The 24,475-nt window shown below is 62.0% G+C and overlaps 1 protein-coding gene across 1 annotated transcript; it reads right to left on the bottom strand.

The window, feature by feature from the left end:
* Positions 1–792: 792 nt before the first annotated feature.
* On the bottom strand, positions 793–24,405 carry KCTD5 (potassium channel tetramerization domain containing 5). Its single transcript, XM_047713840.1, has 6 exons — positions 24,116–24,405; positions 14,262–14,370; positions 12,528–12,619; positions 10,652–10,747; positions 8,042–8,167; positions 793–2,452 (listed from the first exon to the last, which is right to left on the bottom strand). The coding sequence occupies exons 1-6, from the start codon at positions 24,365–24,367 to the stop codon at positions 2,423–2,425; spliced, it is 705 nt and encodes a 234-aa protein (XP_047569796.1). The 5' UTR covers positions 24,368–24,405; the 3' UTR covers positions 793–2,422.
* Positions 24,406–24,475: the final 70 nt, after the last annotated feature.

Genomic DNA, 24,475 nt, shown 5'->3' with positions numbered 1-24,475 from the left:
GCCCGCTGGAGCTACAGGGCTGGCTGCCCAGAGAGCTGTGCCCCTGCCCTCCCCACAGCTTCCCCCAGCAGGTGGGCCGGAGGACAAGGTTCAAGAGGCAGGGCTCCCTCCCTGCCTGGCACACCCAGAGTAAGGGCCCTCAGTGTCGGGACCTGGGCTGGGCAGCTGGCTCCCCTCCAGTCCTCTCCTTGGACACGTTCAGATTTGCTGCTGGCATCAGAGCTGGGAGATGCCGAGTCAGCCTGTGCAGAAAGCACTCTCTGAAGCAGGATTTGGAGTGCTTCCCTGCGTGTCCCCGGCTGCGTGCTGAACGCCAACCCCCCACCCCAGGCAAGCAGGTCCCGCTCCCCAGCCTGGGCCCACAGGACAAACCACCAGGACCCTGGGAGCCCTGGCCAGGCCAGCAGCACACCTGCAAGCAGGATGGACGCTCAGATAAGGCTGGGGGTCTGTGCAACCTCAGGGAGGGCGGAGCTCTCCAGGGAACACCGGGACAGGAATTTCCCCCAAGCATAGGGGGCACGGCTCAGAGGTTCCCAACAACAGCCAGCAGGGGGAGCCCGAGCAGTTGTGGGGTGGGGGGAGGCGCCCCAGGACCCACGCAGGTGGCGCTTCTGGGCAGGGTGAGCAGGGCGACATCACTTGAAGATGCTCTTTGGATCTTTGTCCCCTGGGGATGGGGCAGGATGCCAGCAGGGCGTAGGCCGGCGAAGGTGGGAGACTGGCCCTTGCGAGCCTTTTAGCGCTTGCGCAGCAGCCCCTTCTCTGTGCATTTTGAGACACTAACAGTTATTGTCATTCATAAATACACAATTTTATTTGCTATTTCCAGGGGAAACTTAGGCATTAAACTGTAAGCTGATAAAATACGGATACCTAAAAAAGTATAAAAGTATAAATATCCCCTTAGAATAAATTTTAGTGAATTAAAGTCTTAATATCTTTAAATTAAAAAACCACAAGCCTATCTATTATGTCAAGGTCATGAATCAAACGACGCTACGTGGCCAGCAGCGCCCACAGGTACACCCCAAGGCCAACGAGGGGCTGCCCCCGCCCCAGGCGCACCGGGAGGACGGGTCGCCGGGGCCTCAGGGCGCCCTCCAGAAAGGCTGCAATGAATCTGAAGCCAAACATTGAACAATGTATGAGAGACCTTACAGAGAGGAGGAGGTAAGTCCTGGGCGCCAGAGAACCTGGTTCATCAGGTTGTTGGCGAAGAGGAAGGCGCAGGGAAGAAGCCTCCGGAAGCACTGGAGACTGAGCACCCCCGAGCCAGCCCCCCCCCGGCTCTGACAGTCCCCCGACAGCTAGGGAAGGCCTGTCCTCAGAGCAAGTGGGCGGCGCGGTTTACAGGGGTTCTGGTCCCTCTGGCGTCGTGTCCCGCGGGCAGAGCCTGTACAGGCCGCATCTCAAACACCCCAAACCCCAGAGAGAACTGCATAGTTAGACGAAGAAAACGAGCGAGCCGGGTAGAGGGAGAGACTGGTGACGCACTGTAAACATTCGGGTTTCAGCGTGACCTGGAGTCTCGGCTCCGGAAGCCAGGCGGACAGGCCCCCACCCCGACCTCCATCCCAGGCGAGACAAAGGCACTGATGAGCAGCAGCTCCCCACAGGCCCGCGGCCGGGCCGCACCGAACTGCTACCCCCTCTCAATGACGTAACCCATCCGTCTGAACGCAGCCGCGTTTGTAGGCGTTTCTAAGGACTAAGCACTCTGGGTAGTCCATCCACACTGGGGAAGAAGGGATGCAAAGTTCTCTTGCCTGGAAAACACAAGTGGAGAAGCCTTGACTGTTCCAGGTGGGGTCAGGCCGGGGGAGCCGGGCTCTGAAGGAGGCCAGGCCTCAGGGGCGAGGCCCGGGAAGTAGTGAACACGCAGAGGCTCCCTCTCTCAGGAGCCACACGCCGCAGCTGCGAGAAATCGCCAACCATTCCTCCAGGGAGGGTGTGCGGACTCCGTGACCCGAGGACCAGGGCCTGGTGCGTGAGTGGGTGATCAGCGGGCACCTGGAGCCTGGGGCCACGGCGCTGCAGCCACGTCCTGCCAATAAGGCCCAGGCTCCGTCAGACTGTTCATGTTAGCACCAAGAGCGCTGTCCTTTAAATGACCTTCGGTGATTACAGGGTTGGCTGGAAGCATCCTGCCTCAGGCCCAGGCAGCCCAGGGAATGCGGCACAGGGGCCCCTGTAGGGACACCCACCTGGCTAGCAGGCCTGCTCCAAGTGGGGACGCCCGGCCTCAGCGGGTCCCGTCTCTCACCGCCCACCTCAGAGGCAAAAAAGGATCCACACCCAGATCTCTATAGAGAAATTGTCAAACACAGGTTTCTTCTCACGGCCAAGCTTCCTCCATGTGGCAGATCGTTGCAACTTGGGACAAGATAAAATGCTTCTTCAGCTGTCAACACTGTGCTTCTCACATCCTTGAACCCCGTTCTTGCAAAATCTGAAAATGCCAAACATAGACAGTGAGGTCCTGGGTGCTGGACGGGGCTGCAGCCGGCTGCCAGCTGGGAGCCACAGGGCCCTGAAGCAAAGCACTGCTCTGGGAGCAGGGCCCAAGACCCCAAGTCCACCTGCAGGGAGCTCAGGGGCCAAGAACAGGCTGAGAGACCCTCGGCTGGGGGGCCCCTCCAGATCTCCATCCCAACCCATGGCAGACACACACGCCCCAGCCTCCCACCTCAGCAGCCGGCCTGTCCCCCACCAGGCGCCTCTACACCACCTTGGAGAGGCCTGAGACATGTTGGGGAGAGGCAGCTGGGACTTGCCTCCTTACTGAGTGCCCAGAGGTCCCTGGGAGCACCCCCTGATGGCTGCCGCTGCTCTCTTGCAGGTGCCAGAGCCTGGCTGCCAGGCACCAACTCCTGAGCCTCCAGCCTGGCCAGGTCCTGAGCTGTAGACACAGCTGCACCGCCAGGGGCCTGGGGGTATGTATCAGCGGGCCCCACCCCAACCTCCTCTCCTTCCTGGCCCCATCACAAACCAAGTCCCCTGGGTGTCCCCTCAGCCCTGCCCCAGTCACACGACCCCTAAGCCTGGGCCCCCAGGAACCGCCCCATCACCTCCACACCCACCAGTTCAGCCCAAACGCTGCCACTGCCTGGCAGGCCTTGCTGCCTCAAGGCCGCCAGCCTCTCCTCACTGCACCCCTGCAGAGTCCCCTGCCTCTTGGCCACCATGCCTGTCCCTGTTTTTCTCACTCCTTAGCGAGAGAGAGGGCCCCCAGCCTCCCTCAGCCCTGAGCACGGGTGGACACCTACAGAGCCGGCACCTCTCTCGCTGTTTCAATGAAGACACGCAGTACAGAACCATGAGACATGCCCGAGTCCCAGCCTGGCCCAGTGCAGCCACGGCCAGTGCTGTATGGTGGCCCGTGCCATCAGCCATGGACAGGAGCCTCCTGGGGGCATCTTCTGCTTGGATTCCAGAGCTGAGCCACATACAGCTCTGGGGACACTGTTTCTGAGTCCCAGACCTGGGCACAACGTGGGGCTGGGCCCTGGGAGGGGCCAGCCTGCTCACGCCAGGTCCAGGCCCACATGGACCCTCTGGCCAAAAAGCAGCTCCTGGCCACCTGCTCCCAGGCTGGGCAGTCAGGGGGATGCCCAGAGCAGCAAGGCCACAGGAGCAGGACACCGGTCACTCACAGTCACCGAGGGCTCGTTTGGAACCACTCAAGAAGGCCCAAGTTATTGAGAGCCACTTGGCCTCTGCTCTGGTGCTTTACATACCGCTTTTGGCCCCCGGGCCCGCACCTGCCACGTCTCGGAGGGCTCCGGAACGCCCGGCTGGCATGGCTGCATGCTCTCCTGCCCTCTGCGCCCACCTCCTGGGACCCCACTCTGCCCCCTGTAGGATGCCCCTTCTGCTGTGATGGCAGAGCAGCGCCCTGGACTGAACGTCCCTCCTCGGCCTGTACCATGACAGGGCCTTACATCTAGTAGGATTTGCCAGCTGGCTGGGACAGCCCAGGAGGCCCCTGTCAGAGGGATGAGATAGATCTGGGGACGGGACCTGGGACTGTCACACACAGGTCTCTGCTACTCCTACAGGGCTGGGCTCAGCCCCACCATCTTCACTGTTTGCCGGGCAAGCTGGGATCTGTGGGTGCCCTTGAAGCAGAGCTGTCTCTCACTCCATGGGGGGCCCAGCAGAGAACACGGAGTGTCTAAGTCCGCAGGAGAGAGGATGAAGCCCTGTGCCCCCAGAACGTGGCCCGGAGCAAGGTGGCCATGCCAGAGGGGCTGCCCCATTGGAGTCAGCCCCAAAAACTATCTCCTGATGAGGACTGAAAAGCAGTTCTAGACCTGTGACAGTCACAGCCCTTCTGCCCGGGACAGGATCTTACCTGGGCCACCACCCACAGGGACCCACAGCATCCCCCAGGCAGCAACCCCTCGGATAGGCCAGGGCAGGGGAACACTGCTTCACCATGCAGAGTCAGGGCCACCGTGGGACCCACGCTGCCCAGCCAGCCTCCTGTCACAGGCCGTGAGGCGTGCTCAGCAGCCAGCCGGCCAGGTCAGCGTGGCCACTCAACAGAGGTGGGTTGCAGACGCGGAGCATGCGTCTGCTTGCGGGGACTGACTGAGTGAGGACGGTCAGACACCTCCGTGATCTGAGGTTCTGCACGTACTCAATTGATAGGATTAGCTTAACTCCACGTTGCTCTTGACTTTCTCAACGTGGCTACCAGAGAGTCTGAAGAGACAGGTGGACTCGGGCTGTGTATCTCCTGGACCGTGCTCGTCCAGGCCAGGGCTCGGCAAACTGTCTCAGGGAGCCGGGTGACAAGTGCGTGAGGGCTGGTGGATCAAGAGGCAAGACTGAACACGCTGTATGTGTACGCGGTCACCAGAAAGTGACCGAACACGTAAATGCTGCTCTCCGTCTGTGGTCCCAATCCAGACCTCTCACGGCTGGCGGTCAACCTTCCGGGGACTGGCTGGCCACACACCTCGCCCGAGCGGCTCCGAGGGTGCAAGCTGAGGGCCCCCAATCGGCGTGGCTTGGCGCACGACCAGGGGGTGGGGGGCCTAGAGGGAGCAGGGGGACCCCGTGGACAGCACGTGGCTCGCCCAGCTGCAACCTGCCCTCTCTGGGCCTCGCCTCCCTGTGTGCAAGCTGAGGGCACAGAGCAGGCAGCCCCGGCCCGCAGGGAGAAGTCGGGCTCCGGACTCGTGTAGCGGGGAGCGGCGGCGGGGTGAGGAGCGGCTGGGGCGGAGGGGCGTTTGCGGAGACCCCCCACAGGGCAGATGGACAGAAGGTCCTCACAGACCCCCATCTATCGGCATCCCTCTCCTGAGGCTTGGGGCAGAGGCGCAGCCCTGGCTCTGGGGCTCTGAGCCCACGGCAGAGCAACAGGAGGGCCAGGCCGTGTCCCTGCCCACAGACACCCATGGTGACAAGGGCATTGTAGGGCCCGATGCACAGGGTTCTCAGGCCCCCCAGCTGAGGTCCTGATGCCACCCGCGCGGAGACCCTAGAGGAAACAGGCCGGCAGCCCCCACCCCAGACAGGCTGGCTCCACTGCACGTCTACAGTCAGCATCTAGCGCGGAAGGTTCTCTGTCCACTACAGGAATCAGAAAGCACAGCGGAGGAAAGGCTGGGGTCAAGGAGACTAAAGTGAGTGGTCACTAAAGGGTGACAGAGCTCACCATGACATTTACACTTAATCTGAGTCATCCCCATCGTGACCCGCGTCCTCGTCGTCACTCTGGCCCGGCACGCAGCATGCCGCAAGGGAGAAGAAGAGAGGGCAGCGTGAGCGCGGGCTGGGACGGCGCGGCGGCTGGGGAAGCCCACGCACAGAGGCCAGGACACCCCCCCCCCCACCGTGCTGGGTGGTGAAGCAGAGACGGGCCAGTCTCGTGCGGGGGTCCTGGGCCCCGAACCCACGCGCCCAGACGTGCCATGGAGGGAAACCCTGGCCGGAGACGCCCCTCTGCCTCCAGGTCTGGCGCTCCCAGGGATCCAGACCTTCCTGCCCTCTTTTTAGTGAGGAAGTGAATCTTGCCCATTCTGCGGTGAGGCCTTTGCTACTGGCCCTGGAATGGCCGTGACCTCCAGGCCACACAGACGGTTTAGGAACATGACAGGGTGGGCTCAGCGGGCCAGGGGGCTGGAAGCGGCGCTCAGGAAAGTGGACGCTCAGTCACTTATCAGTTCTCTACCGATCTTGTCCGTATCACCGAACAGTTAAGTCCCTGCATGGGGAGGCAGGGACACCCCCAGTGGGCAATGTCCTGTGTCTCCCACCTGTCCCAACTCGGCAGAGGAGCCCTACGCTGACACAGGGCTCGTGGCTCCAGGCCTCAGCCCCACGCCCTCCCTCTCTGTCCCAGGGTCCCCTCAGTGAGTCCTGCAAGCCCCCCAGCTCAGCTCGGATCGGCAGATGGGTTTGGGAGGCCCCTGATCTGGTGGAGGTGGGCCACCCTCGTGCACCACTGCCCTCACTAAGCAGCCCATCCGATCCCGCCCGGCGCCGGGAGGCTGGCCCCTGGCGCCCCCCGAAGGCGCGGCACTGTACAACCAGGCTGCGTCTGGTATCCCCAGGTCACTGGGCCCGCCTGGCGCAGCGTTCTGGAGGCGCCAACCACGTTCTGCCTCCTGGGGAGCTCCTGCCACTGTCCCCGTTTAGGAGCCACAGTGACAGCCATGCTTCAGACCCAGGTATTTTTGGAGAGAAAAGCAGGGCACGTTTTCAAAAGCAAAGGATCTGGGGTCACACCTGGAGCTCCCTCAAAGCAGAGGTGCAGCCGCAGAGCGCCTGGACGGACAGGAGCGCAGGCGGCCGTCCCGCTCAAGCACAGCGACAAAGACTTCAAGTTCAGAGACCAGAGCTTCCACAGGTGAACATCCCACACCGTAATTCTGCAACTGCTCGGAAAGATGTGGCTCCTCACGACACTTGGGGCCCCCGGGGCGGGGGTCACTTTCCACCCCAGATTCAACAGGAAGCACGTCCCTGGGCCGAGCACTGCCCCCCCAGTCCTGTCCCAGGCAGCAGGGGAGTGGTCTGGACACGCTGTGCCAGACAGTTGCCCCGTTGTGAAGACACGGGACTGCTTCATGCCGCCATGAGCCCCGTGAGGACGGCCACCATGGGAAGGCTAACATGCACGGGAACCGTGCTGTTTGCTCCTAAGGCCACACCTCCAAGGAAGGCCCTGAAAGGGTCACAAGGCAGTTCTGGGCCAGTAGCACCAACCAGGGGCCACCTGGGGCGGAGGGAGGGAGCTGAGAATCAGGAAGCATCAGGAGCCCCCAATTTAATGTCACTGGTTATAATCCTCTGGGCTGGCTCCCCTCAGAACTGGCTTCAGGGCTGACAGGCCACCACCAGCCTCCAAGGCCCAGGAGTCCTGCCGGATAGAGCCAGCCCAGGGCAGAAGCATCTGGAGTCCGTGACCCTAGGGGCGACACCCACTGCTGCTCCATGCCGTGAAGCTAACGTGAAACCCGGTGGGGCCACCCTGCGTGGACCCCGGGAGCCCCTGCCCTCCTTGGGAGACGGAGGTGCCTGCGCCCACCAGGGAGCCAGTTCCCACAGGGACAGCCCGGGCCGAGCCACCACTGAGGAGCCTGGAAATCAGAGCCTCTGCATGACCTGCTGCTCCCTGTCCAAATCAAACACAACCCCCAAGACGTGATCGGATGTGGCTAAGACAGGGACCACTTGGGAGACCCCACTCTCCAGCCCAGATGTCCCAAGCCCCAGGAAATCCATCCAAACTGGCATCGAAACACAGACTTCCAGAAGCAACTCTGCCTGTCCAAAGAGGTGTGGGCAGAGGGCGTGGGCTGCAGACGCCACAAGGGCTTGCCTCAAGGGGAGCCCCTGCTCCAAGACCTCTCGCTCCGCCACCTGTGGTGCTCCACCATGGCGGCCCGCCGGACCCCTGTGTCATCCCTGGGGGACTCTGTGGATGCGTCGGGCAAGAACTCTCAGGAAGGAGAGCACGAGGCGAACAAGCCCCCCACAGACGGGAGCCGGAGGGTCAGCGCCGGAGGTGCCCGCGGTCACCCACCTTGGCTTTCTCGCTGGGCTCGCTGGTCGTGCCGTACGGGGAGCTGTGCAGCTCCTTGGAGACCACACACAGGAACTCGGCCTGGTCTTCGCTCCCGTAGTTGTAGGAAGAGCCAATGCTGACCAGCTGGGAGGAGAGAAGGGCAGCACCATGGGGCCAGCGCAGCACGAGCCTGGCCCTCCCGCTGGCAGGGACACGCCAGCCCAGGAGCCCACGCTGGGGACAGCCAGAGTAGCTTGTGGCCAAGAGGTTTCTAATTTCTAATGAAATCCCCACACAGCCGTACACGGCACAGACACGCACACACGCCACCCCACGAGGACACCACGCACGGGACAGGCCATCGCGGCTGGGCCATTCAGCTCTCCCAGACTTTCTGTGGGGCCCATGAGAGAGGAGGGCCCCGGTGCTGGGAGGTGGGAGGGGGCAGGGGCAGCTGGCTCAGAGCAGGTGGTGAAGTTGAGGCCTTTGGCACAGGCTGAAAACGAGCTCCCAGGGGAAGCCTGAGCTGACCTTCTCCCAGCAGGGCTAGTAACCAGAAAGGGCACACACTCTGGGGCAGGAGGGGATGGGGTGCAGGCGCCAGGCCCGAGGAGCCTGAATCTCAGAGATGGACACGGTCAGGACCTCAGGCTGAGCTGGTGTTGGTGGCGTATGACAGGGACACACACAGCCGGCCGGTCTGCTCTAGCCCGCCCCAGAGCCAGCACAGACTCATGTGCTTCTGGAAGCAAAATGAGGCCAGAGGCAGCCTCACACCACAGAGAGGCTTTCCAGGGCAGGATCCCTGAGCTGACGAGTGCCTTGAAGGGCCCTCGCTCTTTGACTGCACACGCTGGAGAAGGCCAGGGGCTGGGGGACCTCAAGGCGCAGCACGGGAAGGATAAGAACAGCGTGGGGGCGGACGGAGGGCAAGGCGGAGCAAGCAGAGCGCGCCGGCCGCGCAGCCGGTCTGGCCAGAGACGGGAGAGCACGGCGGGCCGGCCGCTGGAGGGTGTGCCCCGGAGAGGTGTCTCCCTGCCTCTCTGGACAGACGTGCCCTGTCCCCTGCAGACCCCGGGGCGGCCAAAGCAACCTCGGAACTTTGTTCTCGCCTGCGCTCACCACGGGCTGACCCCGGGCTTGACACCAACACCTGTGAGGGCTCTGACCCCACTGTCCTACAGCAGGCCCGGCTCCTGCTTCTGGGAAGGAGAGCACGCCTCGTCAAACGGGACTGGTTCTGGAGTCTCGAGGGCGAGAACTGGGAGGAGCCCATCTTCCAGCGACAACGACTTAGGGACAAGAGAGGAACCTGGCATGCGAGAGGAGTCTGGGACCTGTTCGGGGGAGCTAAGGACAAAGCCCTCACGCTGAGCACAGAGAGGAAGGGAGAGGCCCACGCAGGGGGCAGGAGATTCTCCTCCTCAGCGAGAGAGCTAGAAGGGCTTTGCTCCCAGTGATGGCGGCCAGGTCAATGGCCTGACCGGTTTGCCTTCTCTGGGCCGCACGGCAAGGGAGGACACCAGGGGTATGGGAGGGGACCTCTGTCTCTGCACGGTCTCTGGCACGAGTGTAACGAGGTCAGACGCTCCCTGGATCCCCAGCACGCAGGCAACACCGTGAGAGGACACAGAGAGCAGCCCTGGTGGCCGCAGGGCCCAGCTGTTTACGCTGCTACCCTGTTAGGCCCCCCGGATGGGAGGGAGAACGCAAACCCTGCAGCTGTCTTGTGACATTTTAAGGGGACTCCAAGCATGCTCGACCACATGACCCACTGTTTCAAAGGACCCAAAGAAAAGGTGTGGCCTAATCAGAAGGGAGCCTGGGATGAGCCTGTCATTTCCCACCCTCTCTCCCATGGGACCACTTGCCGCAGCTGGAACCTGCACTGGACAGAAGCAGAAAGCTCTGAGGCCTGAGGGGCCTGGCAAGCCGGGCAGCTGAGACCTGGGGCTGGGGGGCCGGGCCGGGTCACAGGTCCAAGCCTCAGTCCCACCCTGCCCGAGGGACAGGAACAGTGGGCACTTTGTGGAAAAGGTGCGCGCGAATGAGTGAGCATCCCGGACATGCTCCCAGGCCACCCCGTGGGCCGCAGCTGCACAGGTGGGGAGGCCGGGCTCCACAAAGGGAAGGAGCACTAGTGCACCCCCGCGTCAGGCCGGCCGAGTGGAGGGCACAGCTGCACCAGAGCCGAGGGCCGGAGAAGGACTGGGGGCTACAGAGCAGCCCCGCTGGGAAGGGCATCTGTGCCAACCGTAGCACAAAGGAGCCCAAGCCGCCATCTGCTCAGCCAGCATGGGAGGGGATGTGAGGGGATGGGAAGGTGGGGTCAGGCCGGGACGCACTCAGGCTGTCAATCCCATGCGCACGGAGAGGCCAGATGGGAGCGAAGAGAACAGTCCCTGCAAAGCACAGGCTCAAGGAAGACGGAGAACTAAAAGACAAGGGTGTAGGGAAGCGGGGATGGGGACTTCCACGGGGGGCCCCGAGGAACAACTCCACCCACCCCACCGAACCTGTGACCAATCCAGTCAGGACAAGGCACAGGCCACCGTCTGCGAGGTGCCGGAGGACAGTGACAGGCCGCCGCAGGCCCCCGACACCTCATGACTGGGCCCCGGGCTTCACCTGCTCGAACTTCCAGCCGTCGGACATAGTGGACACCATCTGCGTGAGCTCCTCCTCCTGACACTGCAGCACGCGGTACACATGCTTCACCGGCACCTGCGAGAGCAAAAGCCGCGGCTGAGACGGGCTGCACGCACCCAGCCCGGCAGCCCGGTCCCCGGGCCCATACTAGGGACAGCCCCGTGGGGGACCTGGGACAGGCTTGCGCCACTCGGGCTCAGGTCGCGGTGCGCAGAGCGAGCCCAAACGCATCCGGCAAAGCAAAACAGGCTGAACAGCTGCTGTTCTCCTCCTCATCCACCGTCAAACATCCTTCTACTTCTAAATCACGAAGTTCAGGGAGTCACGATCCTGAAACCCCAACGGCACCCCGAGCTAGACGTGAGCACGCAAGGACGCGGCTATGAGCGGGGGCAGCCGGGAGGGCCGGTGGGGAGGCCTGCGGAGCCACGCGTGGCCTCAGACCGGGCCCTCCCTCAGGTGAGGCAGCTTCCCAAAAGCTGGTGTGTCCCCCAGTGCGGCGGGCACCCACCCACCGCCCTCCCCTGAGCTGCATGCCAGGCACACTGCCTGGTGCTCACAGCACCCCGGGGACGTGCCCACCTGCCCTCGCGGAGCTGCTCCTGCTGTGGGAGGTGGCAGTTGTTAACACAAGGCATGCGCGTGCTGGGACGTCAAGGCAGTGGCTCATGCCACAGTGGTCACAGCGAGAGGGCTCTGGCTGTCGCACAGCCCCAGTGTGCTCATTCACAACAAGAATGACAAGGCCCTGTGGAGGGGCTCTTCTACCCCCACCAGGCAGAGAGGGACTCTGAGGCAGACAGGCCTCAGTGCTGCACGCGTGGGTCAGCCCATTTATTAAGCAGGACGGCTGGACAGAGGGGAAAGTGGCAGCAAATGGCCAAAAATGACCAGGGAGCCCATGGTCGGTCTCCTGCCCCCTCCGTGGGCCCCTCCCCACTGTCCTGGTGCCTGAGGGGCACCCGGAGGAGGGAGAGCTGGGAGCACTGTGGCCTGGGACCAGCCATTCTGAGTGGCCAGGCAGTCAGTGAGCCTCTCGCAAAGGCTGACAGCTCTAGTTCGGGGCCCACTGGACACCCAGCGGGACAGCCCACGATGGGACAGGGTGGCCAAAGGGCGTCAGGTGGGTGCAGACTCCGGATACCCAAGGCAGCCCTGAGGGCACGTCCACTGCGTGGCATCCCCCCGGAGGTGCTGCTCAGCGGGAGACGGCTTGGTGCTCTGCCAGCTACTGTGGCACTGGCGTGTTAGCAAAGACGGACGCCTCAGCCCCGTCAGCACCTCCTCTGCAGAAGATGACAGACTGGCTCCAGCTCTGCTGACTGGCCAAGTGCACATGGGCTCCCCGAGGCGATCTGCCCTGTAGGCGGGCACACAGAATGCTGACTGCTCCCTCCTCTCCCAGGAAAAGCCAAGACTTCCTGGAACCTACACTGACCTGCAGGACCCCCACCTCCACTGTCTACCCCTGAGCGCACTGCCAGCCGCAGGCCCTTTGCACTTGCTGCACCCTGCTCCAGTAAGCTCCCTGGTATGTCCACACCTGCTCCACCCTGGAAGCCTCCCTGGAATTGCCCCCATGGCACTGCCTTGTCCCCCTGGACTGGGGCTCCCACAGGGCTGGCTGGGCAGGAATGTGTGAACATGCCCAGCGTGCAGGCCACGGCGCCAGCTGGCAGTGCCACGGGAGACGGCTAGCGAGCAGGCTGTCGGGCATTAGGACGATGCCCGAGGAAACCCAGTGGGACAGGGCCAGCACTAGGGCCTCCTGCAGAGGCTGCCCCTGGTCAGCGCGAAGAGAGGCAGGGAGCTGGCCTCCGTGGCAGGCCTCAGAAGCCACAGCCACGGGTCTTACCTGTGATGTTTTGCTGTCTCGTTCTCTAATTTTGTCCTTTACAAGTTTTATTAGTGAGGTGATGTTGTAAAACTCCGCTTCCTCCAGTACTCCTAGAATAGAAAAAAGTAACTTCCAGATCCAAGAATAAACATCCTGCCCCTGTCCCTCTGTGGACCACGGCCTGAGCCCGGCCCGGCCCCCAGCAGCTCCTCAGCTTTTCCGAACGGACGCCATGCAGACGCTGTTGGCTCTCAGCGGGGCACCCTGGGATCAAGGGCAGAGGCCCATTTCCTGAACACACCCCTGGCATGTGCCACTCCAGGTGGCCTACTGGGCACACTGTCGCACACACATCTACTCTGAGCTCCGCCCTGGGCATCCCTGGATGGAACTCAGAGACTTTCCCTCCGTCGCCCGCGGGTCATCTACTGCCCTCGCATGAGGCCCAGAAGTGGCAGATGGCCTCACGCAGGTCTGTCACTTGGTGCCTCGGTTTCCCCATTCAACTGGAAGACAGGCTGGTTGAGAGGGCTGCTCCTGGCTCTAGGACTCATGCCAGTTTAGGGCTGCCTCTCTTCCCCAAGACTGCTGCTTGTGCTGCACCCTCTGAGGGACGCTCCGGGCCCAGGACCCCTCCTGCACATTCTGGAAGGGCCATGCTGGCCGGCCCTATCCAGGCCTTGCTCTGCGTGGTGTCCCCACAGTGGCAGCGCCGGCAGCTTGGGGCTGTGGACTCCACTCAGGCGCGTTCTACCCAGGTCCCCAGGCAGCAGAGTCAGAGGAGGAGGCTGGCGGTGGGCGGCCGCACCTCTGCTGTCCTTCTCAGGACGGCGTGTGGCTGTGTAAGTCAGGGAACGCAGGCCTGGCACCAGCCTGCCGCTGTCCCCGACACCTGTGGGTGAGTGCTGGGGTGCTCCACACGCTGCACTCCCAGCGGCAGGCCGGTGGCCGCGGCGGCCGCGTGGGCCCTTCTGAACACGCTGTTTGAAGCTGGCAAGGAGGCCGGGGACGAGGCCGGGGGTGGGGGCCTGTCTGCGGCAAGCGCCTGCCTCTGAGCAAGCCGCCCCGGGAACAGGCTGTGAAGTTCCGGCTTGGACCACACAGATGCACCAACAGGACAAAAGGTGCCACACAACGTGAGTGCACGTGTACGCAGAGGGCCAAAAGGCGCAGGCTCCGGGCTGGAGGCCCAGGAAGGAAACCGACCAGGAGGCAGCAAGTATGCAAGGAGTGAGCCCAGTTCAGTCCCGCGGTGGCCACAGGACCGCAGTCCAGCAGGAGCCAGAGCCCAAGCGGAGCGGAAGTGCCTGGACCGCTCAGGGCCGCGGACGCGTGAGGCTCCCCACTCGCTGTGCCCAGCGCCAGACTGCGGCGGCACAGACAGCACTCAGAGGCGAGGCTGCAGAGGGCCCTGGAAGGAGCGTGCCTGGGGCTTACCCAGCAGCCGCATCCAACGCCGTGCGAGCCAAAGTCGCCGTGAGAGGGAGCGCTAGCCCCAGCGGCATCGGTCGCCAGGCTCCTGACGCAGCCCAGAGCCCACGGCCAGACACCTCCTCCCGGAGACCAGTGCCCACTGCCCTGTGGGGCACGGGAGAGAGGCAGCCGGGAGCCAGGGAGGGGACGTGGGCACCTGGGATTTCCGCAGGGGAAGGTATGTCGGGCCTGCTCCTCATACCCCTGTTGCTTGGGCTCCGAGGGGTCTGTGTCAAGTGACCAGTCAGCTTGTCCACTGGGCGCCTGGCCCCAACTCACCTTCCTCTGCGAGGTCTTTGTTGACGACCAGTTTCCCGTGTCTCAGGTAGTTCAGCACGGGCCCAAAGTAGGTGGGGTCTCTGTCGATTAAATAGGCACCCGTTTCATCCTATGAGGAAGAGAGTACCCTGAGTCCCGGAGGGTAAGGCAAGGGTCCCCCAAGTGACTCCAGGCCAGGCCGCACGGAGATGGCCGCAGAGGCACGCGGGTCCTGTGTGTCCCTTACCCCACAACCAGACTGCCACGGCACTTCGGGAGGCAGCTGTGCACACCTCTGGCAGCTGGCAGCCTCGCACCCTCGTGTGTCACCAGCTCACATCTAGGCCAAGTTCACCTCCCTTTATGTCCTCGGTAGCACGGTGACAGTGGCTCAAGGCACAGTTCGGCCTCCGTGTGGCTCAACGCTGCCCAGCACGAAGGACCCAACACACACTCTCCCTCTGGGCACCTGTGGCAGGGACTTCTCATCGGGGGAGGGGATCAGAGAGGCACACAGAACCGTGCAGAGAGGCCTGTCTTCCACGGCAAGGTGGTCCCAAGGCCTCCCAAACGAGCAAGGACACTGCACACCTGCCGTGGGTCTACTGGGCGCGGCCTGGCCCAGGCTGCCTTCCCATGGGGCAGCCCTGCAAAGACAGACCACACAGCAGCTGCGTGTCCGCCAGTGCCCACGGTGGGTCCTGCACCTCCTGTGAGCCCACCTCCCCTCCCTGTGGCCCCAGGGAGGCCTCCAAGACAACAGGGTGACTCTATGAGTCAATGGAGCGGTCAGTGTGGTGGGCTCTGGGGGACCCTCGGCAGGAGCGGGACCAGTCGAGAGAGTGTGACGCGCAGAGGACAGTGTGTCAGCACCTCTTACGGGGCGAGCTTGGTGGCAGGAACACCTGGAGCTCTTGGGTGTCTGTGCCTACGGACACTGGCCGCAGACCCTGGGCAGTGGGAAGCATCCTGACCGTCAAGCAGTAGGCCACACGAGGGCCCTACTTTTCACCCCCATGTGCCAGAGCCTGGCGGTGCGAGGCTTCCTGACGCCACCCCTTCCCCACTGCAGACCTGCTCTTCTTACATCAAGTCAATTCGGGCTCTGGATGCGGGCGTGCCGGGACCTGGACCCTTGATGCTCAGGGGGCAGGACCCAGGCACTCAGCCCAACCTCCTGGCAGGACAGGCCACGGCCTGCTCCCGTGGGCTTCTGTTCCCCAAGGCGCTGTCCCAACCACGTACAGACCTCCCGAGTTCATCCTCGTGCTCGACCCCCTCCACCCTGCCATGGACCCCTGCCTCCCATCTCTCTGGACCCCTACCATTCTCAGGGCAAGACCAAGGAACCCGCGGACCAGCTTCTGGAGGAAGGATGCTCTACCAGTCTCCCTACTGCAAAAAGTGGCCATGAAGTCGGGGGCTTGTCCCCAACCCCGGCTCAGGTGTGAAAAGAGCCCAGTGCAAGACATCTGTGCGTCACCAAGCTCAGGGATGACCCGACGGCTCTCCACAACCTCGACAGACAGCTGGCAGAAGGACAAGATCAGAGAGGGACAGGGCTCGTATCTGCCCTCAGGGCACCTGGGGAACCTCCTTGTCACACTGGGCCCAGGCCCCAGCGGACCCAGACTAGGGGCCCAAGAGGACCATCACAGCAGGCCCAAGCTCTGAGGCAATGTGCACTCAGCCCAGCGACTGTCTTCACGTTGGCACCACTGCGCCAGCCCTGGAGGGAAGGCAGTCCCACTAACCACTAGACCACCAACACTGCCAGCCGTGGAGGGACACGCGGAGCCCACATCCAGAGGCTGCCCGGGGGGCCCCACAGTCGTGGACCCAGAACGGCGGGTTCGCTGAATGGCCTTGTGTGGCAGGCTGTGCCCCGAGTCATCTGACACCTGGGGCGTGCCACCCCCTACTGGTGACAAGCCAGCCTGCCCAGCCCTGCCACCGAGGAGCAGCACTTACAGAAACTCAACGGTGGTTTCTTCCATGGAGGCCCGCCAAGGCTCTCAGACCGGTTCCTTCCTGGGGCTTTGTTTGGCTCTGATGGAGTCGGAGGTTAGGCGGGGCCAGGCGGCAGCGTCAGGACGCCGTACTCCCTGTACTCGGACCTGCGCTTGTCATACTCCCTGTACTCCGACCTGCGCTTGTCGGGGGTGGGGGTGGGTGGGTTCAGCCTCCACAGCAAGTGCAGGGGGCCCAACGCCAAGACCCCAAAACCCCACTGGGCTTTATCTCGGGCTGCTGCCCAGAGGCTCACAGACTCTCATCGAGATGCGCAGAGGCAGCAGGCTCTCGAGCTGCTGAGCGCGGCAAGGGTGGGCTGCAGACGGGCTCCCAGGATGCTGCGGCCCGGCTCGCTGACACCGCCCCTCCCTGGCTGAGCTGGGCGTGCAGCCCTGGGGGCCTCCCGCCCACAGCAGAAATAAGGAAAAACACACAACACAGAAAGAAGAAACAAACAAAAAACCCCAATTCAGAATATAAATCTTGGGCTCACTTCTGCAAAAGCCCGGAGAACAGCATCTCGGTGCCACCTACACTGGCGACGGGTGTGGGGGTGGGCAGCAAGGGCCGCACGCAGTCAGCTCCACCGTGTCCGCACGCGCCGCGGGGACCCCGGTCTGCTCACACCGGCGACGGGCAGCAGGGAATGGGAGCAGGACACAAACGCTGGCTGGAGGCAAGACTTGTGAGTCCCTCGTGTCCTCTTGCCGTCCTGTCCTCGATGCATGCAAGTGTGCGCTCCATTTGTAGAGTGGCAAGCTTTGTGTGTTTTTTTGTAAAAGAGCCTGAATTAAGCCTCTTTCCTTGACAAATCGTTTCCCTCTGTTGACCTTCCCCACTTCTCACTGAATTAGCGTCTGACCTACTTGTGAAGTGCTAGCTTTAAAAATACACATGCACCTTAAAGACTTGAAACCGGGGAAGCTGGCCCTGGCTTAGAGATACGTAATGAGGGCCAACTCCCCACAGACTGTCAGTCCGCACGTTGGGAGCAGGGCAGCCCGAGGATGTCCGGGTCACCTGGATCCCTCTCCTAGGGGGACCCACTCCAAGGCCAAGCTGCTGGTTTGCACGGCAAGTCCGAAGCCTGGACCCCTAAGCTTGGGCTGCTGGGCCACTGGCGCCAGGCAGGGAGGCGGCCAGGCCAGAGGTCGCGCCCTGGCCACGAGCCCCGTGTGCACAGTCATTTCTCCAAGAGGAGCCAGTGAGCAAAGGTAGGGCCAAGCCCACATCACATGCTCTCGCAAGAGACACCTAACTGCGGCCCCGACAAGGATGGAGGCAGGCAGAGAGGACAATCCTGACTTGAAACTCCTGTCCCCTCCCCACCCTGGCCCGTTCTTTCCTTTCTGGGCCTACCCAGCATCCTCGGCCCGCACCGCTGGTTAGGAAACAACGTTCTGCAAGGGGCAGAAACACAGCTGCGCCCCTCGGGAGGCAGCCCCCAAGACCCAGGGTCTCTCCACTCACTCTGTACCCAGAAGTAAAACCTGGCCATGAGGGGCAGGGGGCAGGATCGCACGCACTGCCCAGCAAAGCGCCATGGGTAAGGCGGGGGCTGCTCATCCCTCGGGGCCAGCCGGTCCTGCAAACAGTGATGAGGAGTGAGAGTCAGGGATGCCGAACTCTCCCCAAGATTCTAAATGGATAAGAGCTCTGGGAGCACGCTCTCTGTGGAGCGTCTGCACTTGGCCCCGTTCCACCACCTCCAGGGCCTCCACAAACACGCCGGGAAGCAGGACTCTGCCACCACCTTGTTGCGGGATAAAGCCCAGCCACTGGAGCCTGGAAATGAGGAGGGCTGAGTGTCCTGAGCTAAATGGGAGAAAAATTCCGTCACATCTCCCTGTGAAAATCTAAATGTAAACGCACAGAATTCTCTGTGCACCGACATCTGCGATCAACCTAATTAGAAATACTCAGCTTGTACCCTAAAATGATCCGTTTCGAGGGACTGTTCCAAATTTGCACAAGAAACCTTCAACTTCCACCCTCTCCTCCGTTTCATTTTCTACAGTCTGTCAAACCCTCCGTCCAGGAGACGCCTGGGATGTCACCAATTACAAAGGAGAGGCAGAGACCCGGAGACGGGGGAGAGCTGTGGCCCCGGGATCCACCAGGGCAGGCCCCCGGGCCGCCGCAGGGAGTGTCAGCGGGCTCTGACTGCGCGTTCCCTGCGCGAGGCCCCCGAGACGCCCATGTGTGCTGAGATCAGGCACACTCCCACTCCCTTGCCCACCCGGGGCCGAGGAGGGGTGCGTGTGTCCGGGCTTCGGGTCGTTCCCAACCTCAGTGCCGGCCCTGGCAACAGCGCCCTCAGACCTCCAACGGCTCCCAGCTCCCAGGGCCCTGACCCCCAGGGTGTCCCAATTTAGAACGGCATATCCGACTCAGATGAGGCTCGCCCAGAAGCAAACACGGGGGCCTGTATGAAAGGACCCCCGCAAGGCCCAGGCTCCTCCTGCAGCAAGTGTGTCGTCTCAGACTCAGCCACGGCAGGTCCCCCGGGACCCCAGGAACCCGTGGGGGTGGTTCAGAGTGACCCACTCAGTGTGGCAGGACTGGGGGCACTGACAGCAGATGCCAGGTCACCTGTGCATACATAGGGGCTGGGTCACCCTGGGGCCAAGGGACAGTCCTGGGCAAGGTGCTCAGTGGACTGGCCAGCCCGAGAGCCAGCCGTCAGTCACAGCTGCTGTGAACATTCATGTCACAAAGCCAGGGACCGAGTGTCTGCCAGGCCTTCGCAGGTGCTCCCCTCCCGAGAAGGTCTAGCCTCAGAACACCTGCACCGAAGTCCTCTACACATGTCACATCACTGACTCTGGGGTGCGTGTGCATGTTTAACATAAACCTGCTGGCACGAGAAAGCCAGCGAGCGACAGAAACGGGGGGGGGGGGAACGACACCACAATCACTTGGAGCAGAAGCACCACACAGTGACTGACCCAGGGTCCCCAGCTGCAACGCCCCTCGGCCACCTTGGAGGGGAGGCCTCCTCAAGCCCAGAGCCCCCGGGGCCCCAGGTGCCACGCTGCCAGCACCTCACGCCTAGCCCATTGCTCCTGGGAAGCCCTCAAGCCCGCCCCACCAGCTGTCCCCGCAGCCACCTCCCTGCGGGCTCCAAGGTGGCCTCTGCTCTCTTCCCACACCCAGCCCCACGGGCAGATCTGGTGCGGAGTTCACCCTTCCTTCTTGCTGGGGCCGAAGGGCGGGCCCATGGCTCCTCTGCTACCTCGCCGCACCTCCCCACTCCTTGCCCACTGCACAGTGCTGGGGCTTGGCCAGTGCCCCTGCGGCCTGCCTCTCCCTGACCTGTTTCCAAAAACCCCCCTCAGCCTCTCTGCTGGAGCTGACCCAGCTCACCACCTCCACAACTGGGGCCACCCAAGCCTGACTGGCAAAACCAGGCCAAGATCCCAGAAGCCCAACTGCTGAGGAAACTAGAAGCCACTGGAATGCGGACGATGGGAAGAGACACTCGTGCACACCCACACGCGGACGCCTCAAGCCCATTCTGAACACGCGGGCGGATGGGACCGGAACCCTGGAGTCACGTTCGCCAGGCTCGAAGACCTCGTTTCTTGCAAGAAAACTCGCTGGCTGCCCAGGAAGCTGTGTCCCTCCCCGACGGCCCAGGCTCCAGAGCTGGGAAGCCGTCCTCGGGCCTTTCCTTAGCTCGGCCAGGAGCTCTGGGCGGAGTGCGAAGAGGCCAGCACGGAGGGCCGGAGGACAGGAGGGCCGGGCTCGCACACAGCGCCTTTCGAGGCTGGCAGCGCAGACCAGGCCGTGCGGTAATTCAGAGGCTACGCACGTGACAGAAACCGCAGCAAGGACAAATTCCGAAGCAGAGAGGAAAGCGCCCTCTCTAAGAACAAAACAGGGAGCAGTGTGAGGTGGTGTGGCCCGCACCGTCTTCCTCAACGCTCACAGCTCCTCCGTACCCCAGGGTTGCACAGCGGGTTAAGTTTTGGTAAAGGTCCAAGTCAGGCCCAAGTCCCCAGTCTCGCTCTGCCACAGAGAAGACGCTCCGTCCCCAGTACCGACAGCACACCGGCGCCGGCCAGGATGTTTCTGGAGCTCTGCAGTCTGGGGGGAGCCCCCGACCACGTGCAAACCTCCCTCGGTGCGGAGCCAGCTCGCTTACAGGACTTCACGGACTGCTGACCTGCAGTGGCCCTGGAAGGGAGCTGTGAGCGCGCAGCCGTGGGTGACAGCAGCCACGGACACCCTGTCAGCGAGCTGGGATGAAACCGATTAGCAGCATCAGCCCGGTGGGCCACAGGGTCCTGTGGTTGAGGATGTGGCTCTGAGCACAGCTCCAAACCAAGCCTAGTCGCCGTGCGGGGCAGAAAGAGGAAGTGCAGAGACGACCCTTTCCACCTGGGCTGCCCTCAGACAGCCGACGGCGGGGACAGCTGCAGGCCCAGGGCCTGTGTCTGATGCCCTAGAGCAAGCTCTTCTCACTTAACGCAAGTCCCTTCCTAGGACGGTCTGGCCTGGACTGGACTCACAGGCTGCTTCGGGTCCGGGGCTGTCCACTCAGGTGCCCTGTGGAGACATACCGTGGGCTCTGCCAGCGAGCACCTGCCGCACAGGGCGAAGGCGGGGGGCCCCTCCCTCGGCCTGGGTCCTAGGCCAACCGCGGCACGTGGCCAGGGTTAAGAACATTCTCAGAGCCACATCCTTGACCACAGCGTGAAATGAAATGCACCAGAGTCTCGGGTCACCCACTCTGGGCCTCAGACGGGACAACACGGCTCTCACGGGTGCCCGGGATGCCCTTCGGAATTCGAGAAGTTAGCCTTTCGTCTCTGATTTGGTTCCCTGGAGCGTAATCTGCTCTTTCCAGTCTAAGGAATCCCCACTTCTCTTGCCAAGCAACTTAGAAGTTTGTACTTCCACCCACATCCCTCATCGCTTGGCCGTGCCTGTAAACTCCCTTCCACTCTCTCTCCAATCCCAGCACTCTTGCCAACACCAAGCGCACCCAGAGTGAGCACAGGCAAAGAGCTGCAAGTGACAGGTCACCAGAGGCCCTGTGATGGCCCCACCCCTCAAAGACCCATCTGCGCCACAGCATCTGCAAGGACAAAAGCTCAGGTTTTCTCCAGGCCTGGCTCGGGCAGCACCGAACCCACCTCAAATCCTACTTAAGTAATCTGAGTGGTTTCCAACCACCAAGCAGCAGTATTTCCTGTTTCCCTTTCAACTCCTAGAGCATCTCCACACCGAAACAGGGGCTGATTCAGCTCTCAACAAACGCTACCCTGTTTTCAGCAGTGCCCGATGGGCCAGGTACCATGGAATCCAAAGAGACTTAACCCCAATGAATCACACATCAAGCATTCACCAAGCACTTCCAGGAAGGAGTGTCACACCCCGCCCGCCCCTTACGAGAACCTGGGAGAAGATCACCCAGACAGCAGGGGGGCAGAGGCTGAAATGAACACCCCAGACGCAGCCCCACTGAGGAAGTGAGAATTCATACTTGACCGGTCTACAGAGAGCCGCACGGCAGCCGTGGGCTGGAGTCAGCACTGAGACAGGAGGGTAAGGGTTTGCAGACCAGAGCTGGTCTCAGGCTTAGTCCCGAGAGAGGGAACACGGACTTAGGAGGAGGGGGACCGCCTGCAGTCCTGCTCCCCACCTCCTCCCTAACAACCTGTTCGTGGCCTTCAGAAAACACTCCATCACTCCACCTCTCCCACAGGCTCCCGGAGTGTTTAAGAGCAAGCTCCAGGCACTTTCCCAATGAACTTCAACCCATCAGGCTCCCAAAAGGTTCCTGGTCTCCCCTTCCATGGGACAACACCCCCCCCCAATCTCCCCACTCAACCCCTATCCAAGCACCAGCTTGCTGGAGCCCAGGAGCTCAATAAACACTCTCCAGGTGCCCAGCAGGAACCTTCCACCAGGTCTGTGCTGACGTCCAGCCCTAGGGACATCTGTCAGGTATGCTTTCATCCATTTTAACTATGAAGTGAGGGCTTCGAGGTTTTTACAAGTGAATCAACATCCTGTTTCTCTTCCATCATGTCATAAATCACTGGCTGTCCCACCCCTCCAAACACCCCTTCCCCTGCGCCCTCAGCCTCCGCTTCCTCTCACGCAGGGTCTCATTATCCAGGAGTGAATCCCTGAGACATTCTTTCATTAGAAAGGCAGAGGGGGAAACGGCACTGAGAAGACCCAGTATCTTACACGTTGCAGCTCATCTGAAGGAAAGAACTCACTCTCCGGCCCTGACCGATGTGAATCAGCATTACTCTTTCTGGCAAACCCCCATTACGCTCGACAAAAACTCACGCTTATTCACTAACAACTATCCTGTGAGACAGAAACTGTATCTGCTGCGTTTCCTTCGTATTCTAAATTTCACTCTTAAAACCTGGAGATCAAATGCGGGGAAGCGCCCCACGGTGACAAGAAGCAACCGCACCAGATGCGTTCCGGTGGGTTAATTACGTCCCCCAAAGGGCTGTTATTACAGTAAGCATGGTTTTTTTTTTTTTTTTAAAGTTGTTTTGAGACAGTAAAATGGAGGCACGAATGGACTTAACTGCGAGGGCTATCGTTCATTGGCTCTGAATTAATTGTTTTAGTGAACAGAGAGACTGTGCCTCAAAAAAGAAAAAAAAATGCAACGGACAAGAGAAATTTTTAAAAATCAGATTCGATCTACAAAACAGGAACTCTTGAGTAGAAATCCCAGTGAATGACCGCTGTGGCCCAGGGTTTTAATACCAACCAACCAACAGAAAAACGTACACCCTCACCATGAAAGGAAAATCACAGCAAACAAAAGCCTATTTCTGTCCTGGAGAGGTCTGCCATTTTCTGGGAGGTCAGTTCTCCACCAGCAGAGAGCTGGGTCAAAGCGGTGGAAGCAGCTGGGGGCGGCGGCGCGGGCAGGGGGACGACTGGAGCGCTGGCATCTCAAACCCTGATTTCTGCCAAGGACAAGTGGTCTTGTGGTAGCTCAGGAGCTCTCGTTTCTGGATCCTAAGGTCACGCCACCCGGAGGATGGGCTCCGTCAGCCTTCCCAAACTTGAAGAGGGAGCTGCATCTCTCTGGGAAGACTTGTGCCTGGCAAGCGTTGAGCGGACGAGGCACAAAGCCAAGTGTAATTATGTACGCTCCACTGAGAAGACCCAGGAAAGTTAGAAGGTTGTGAACCGCCTGGGATAAATATAGGTGACAACTACTCTTACGACTGAGCCTTCTCCGAGTCTCAGCTGGTACAGATCCTGAGCCGCTCTTCTCAGCCACACGGGTCTCACAAAGGGAATAATCCAGTTTCCATTATGATCGGCACCACCGGAGGAGCCCTTAATGAAACACAAGCTCCCCTTTCGGGAGGCCGGTGGGGACGCAGCGGGTAAAAACATCCCTACCTGGTCCCTCCTTGCCACCCCCTCGGCCCGCTCAACCTTCGCTTTGAGAAATTACTCCACGGACGGCCCCTTCTGCGAGTGCTGAGTGGGCGCGTGTTGGGGCTGTAAACGACGGAGCGCCAACTCTCTAAATGCAAGTCACTGGGAAAGGCAGGTCACCCGTGTCACCCCCCCCCCCCACGCCAACGTGAAGGCAAACGTCTGGAATTCGAGAAGATGAGGAGGCGGCCAGGGCTCTCCGATTCCAGGGCCACGAAGTACACGGGGACACAGACGAGGCGCTCCCACGGGGGAAAAGAAAGTGGATCCCCAGCAAGGTCCGGGGCGTGGGAAAGCTCCGCCGGGGGGCGGAGGGGGCGAGAGCGAGCCGAGGCGGGCCGGCCGCGCGTCCTCAAGGGCGGTGGGCGCCCGGGCAACCAGCCGCGGCCTCCCCGGTCCGGGACGGGGAGTCGGGCGGCCCTCACCTTGTCCGAGTCCAGGTCGGGGTCGGCCTGGCACAGACGGTACAGGAAGGATTTCGGGTCCCGGCACAGCGTCTGCCGGGTGGTGAGGAAGTAGGTGCCGCCGACGTTGAGCCGGACCCACTTGGACACCCCGCCGGGGCGTTGGGCCAGGGCGCCGAGCCCCGCGCTGCAGCGGCGGCACAGGCCAGCCCCCAGCCCCGCCCCGAGGCCGCCCGGGGCCGGCGGCAGCACCTCGCAGTGATTCTCCGCCATGATCCCAGCAAGCCCCGCCACAGATCCTCCCCACCGGAAGCGTCCGGCCTTTAATACCGTCCTCCTCGCTCTGTCCCGCCCACGGGTCCGCCCTCATAAAGCGCCCGC

Source organism: Lutra lutra, chromosome 18, assembly GCF_902655055.1.
Source record: "Lutra lutra chromosome 18, mLutLut1.2, whole genome shotgun sequence".
Classification (NCBI taxonomy): domain Eukaryota; kingdom Metazoa; phylum Chordata; class Mammalia; order Carnivora; family Mustelidae; genus Lutra; species Lutra lutra.
The sequence above is the reverse complement of the archived record's forward strand: the minus strand, read 5'-3'. Positions and strand labels throughout refer to the sequence as shown.

Bases quoted from the DNA above. Each gene is read 5' to 3' on its own strand.
- KCTD5 (XM_047713840.1), bottom strand. From the start codon at position 24,367: ATGGCGGAGAATCACTGCGAGGTGCTGCCGCCGGCCCCGGGCGGCCTC. The intron at 10,748-12,527 runs GTAAGACCCGTG...TTGCTCTCGCAG, and splicing joins GAGACAGCAAAACATCACAG to GTGCCGGTGAAGCATGTGTA. The intron at 8,168-10,651 runs GTGAAGCCCGGG...CTCTCCTCCCAG, and splicing joins ACGGCTGGAAGTTCGAGCAG to CTGGTCAGCATTGGCTCTTC.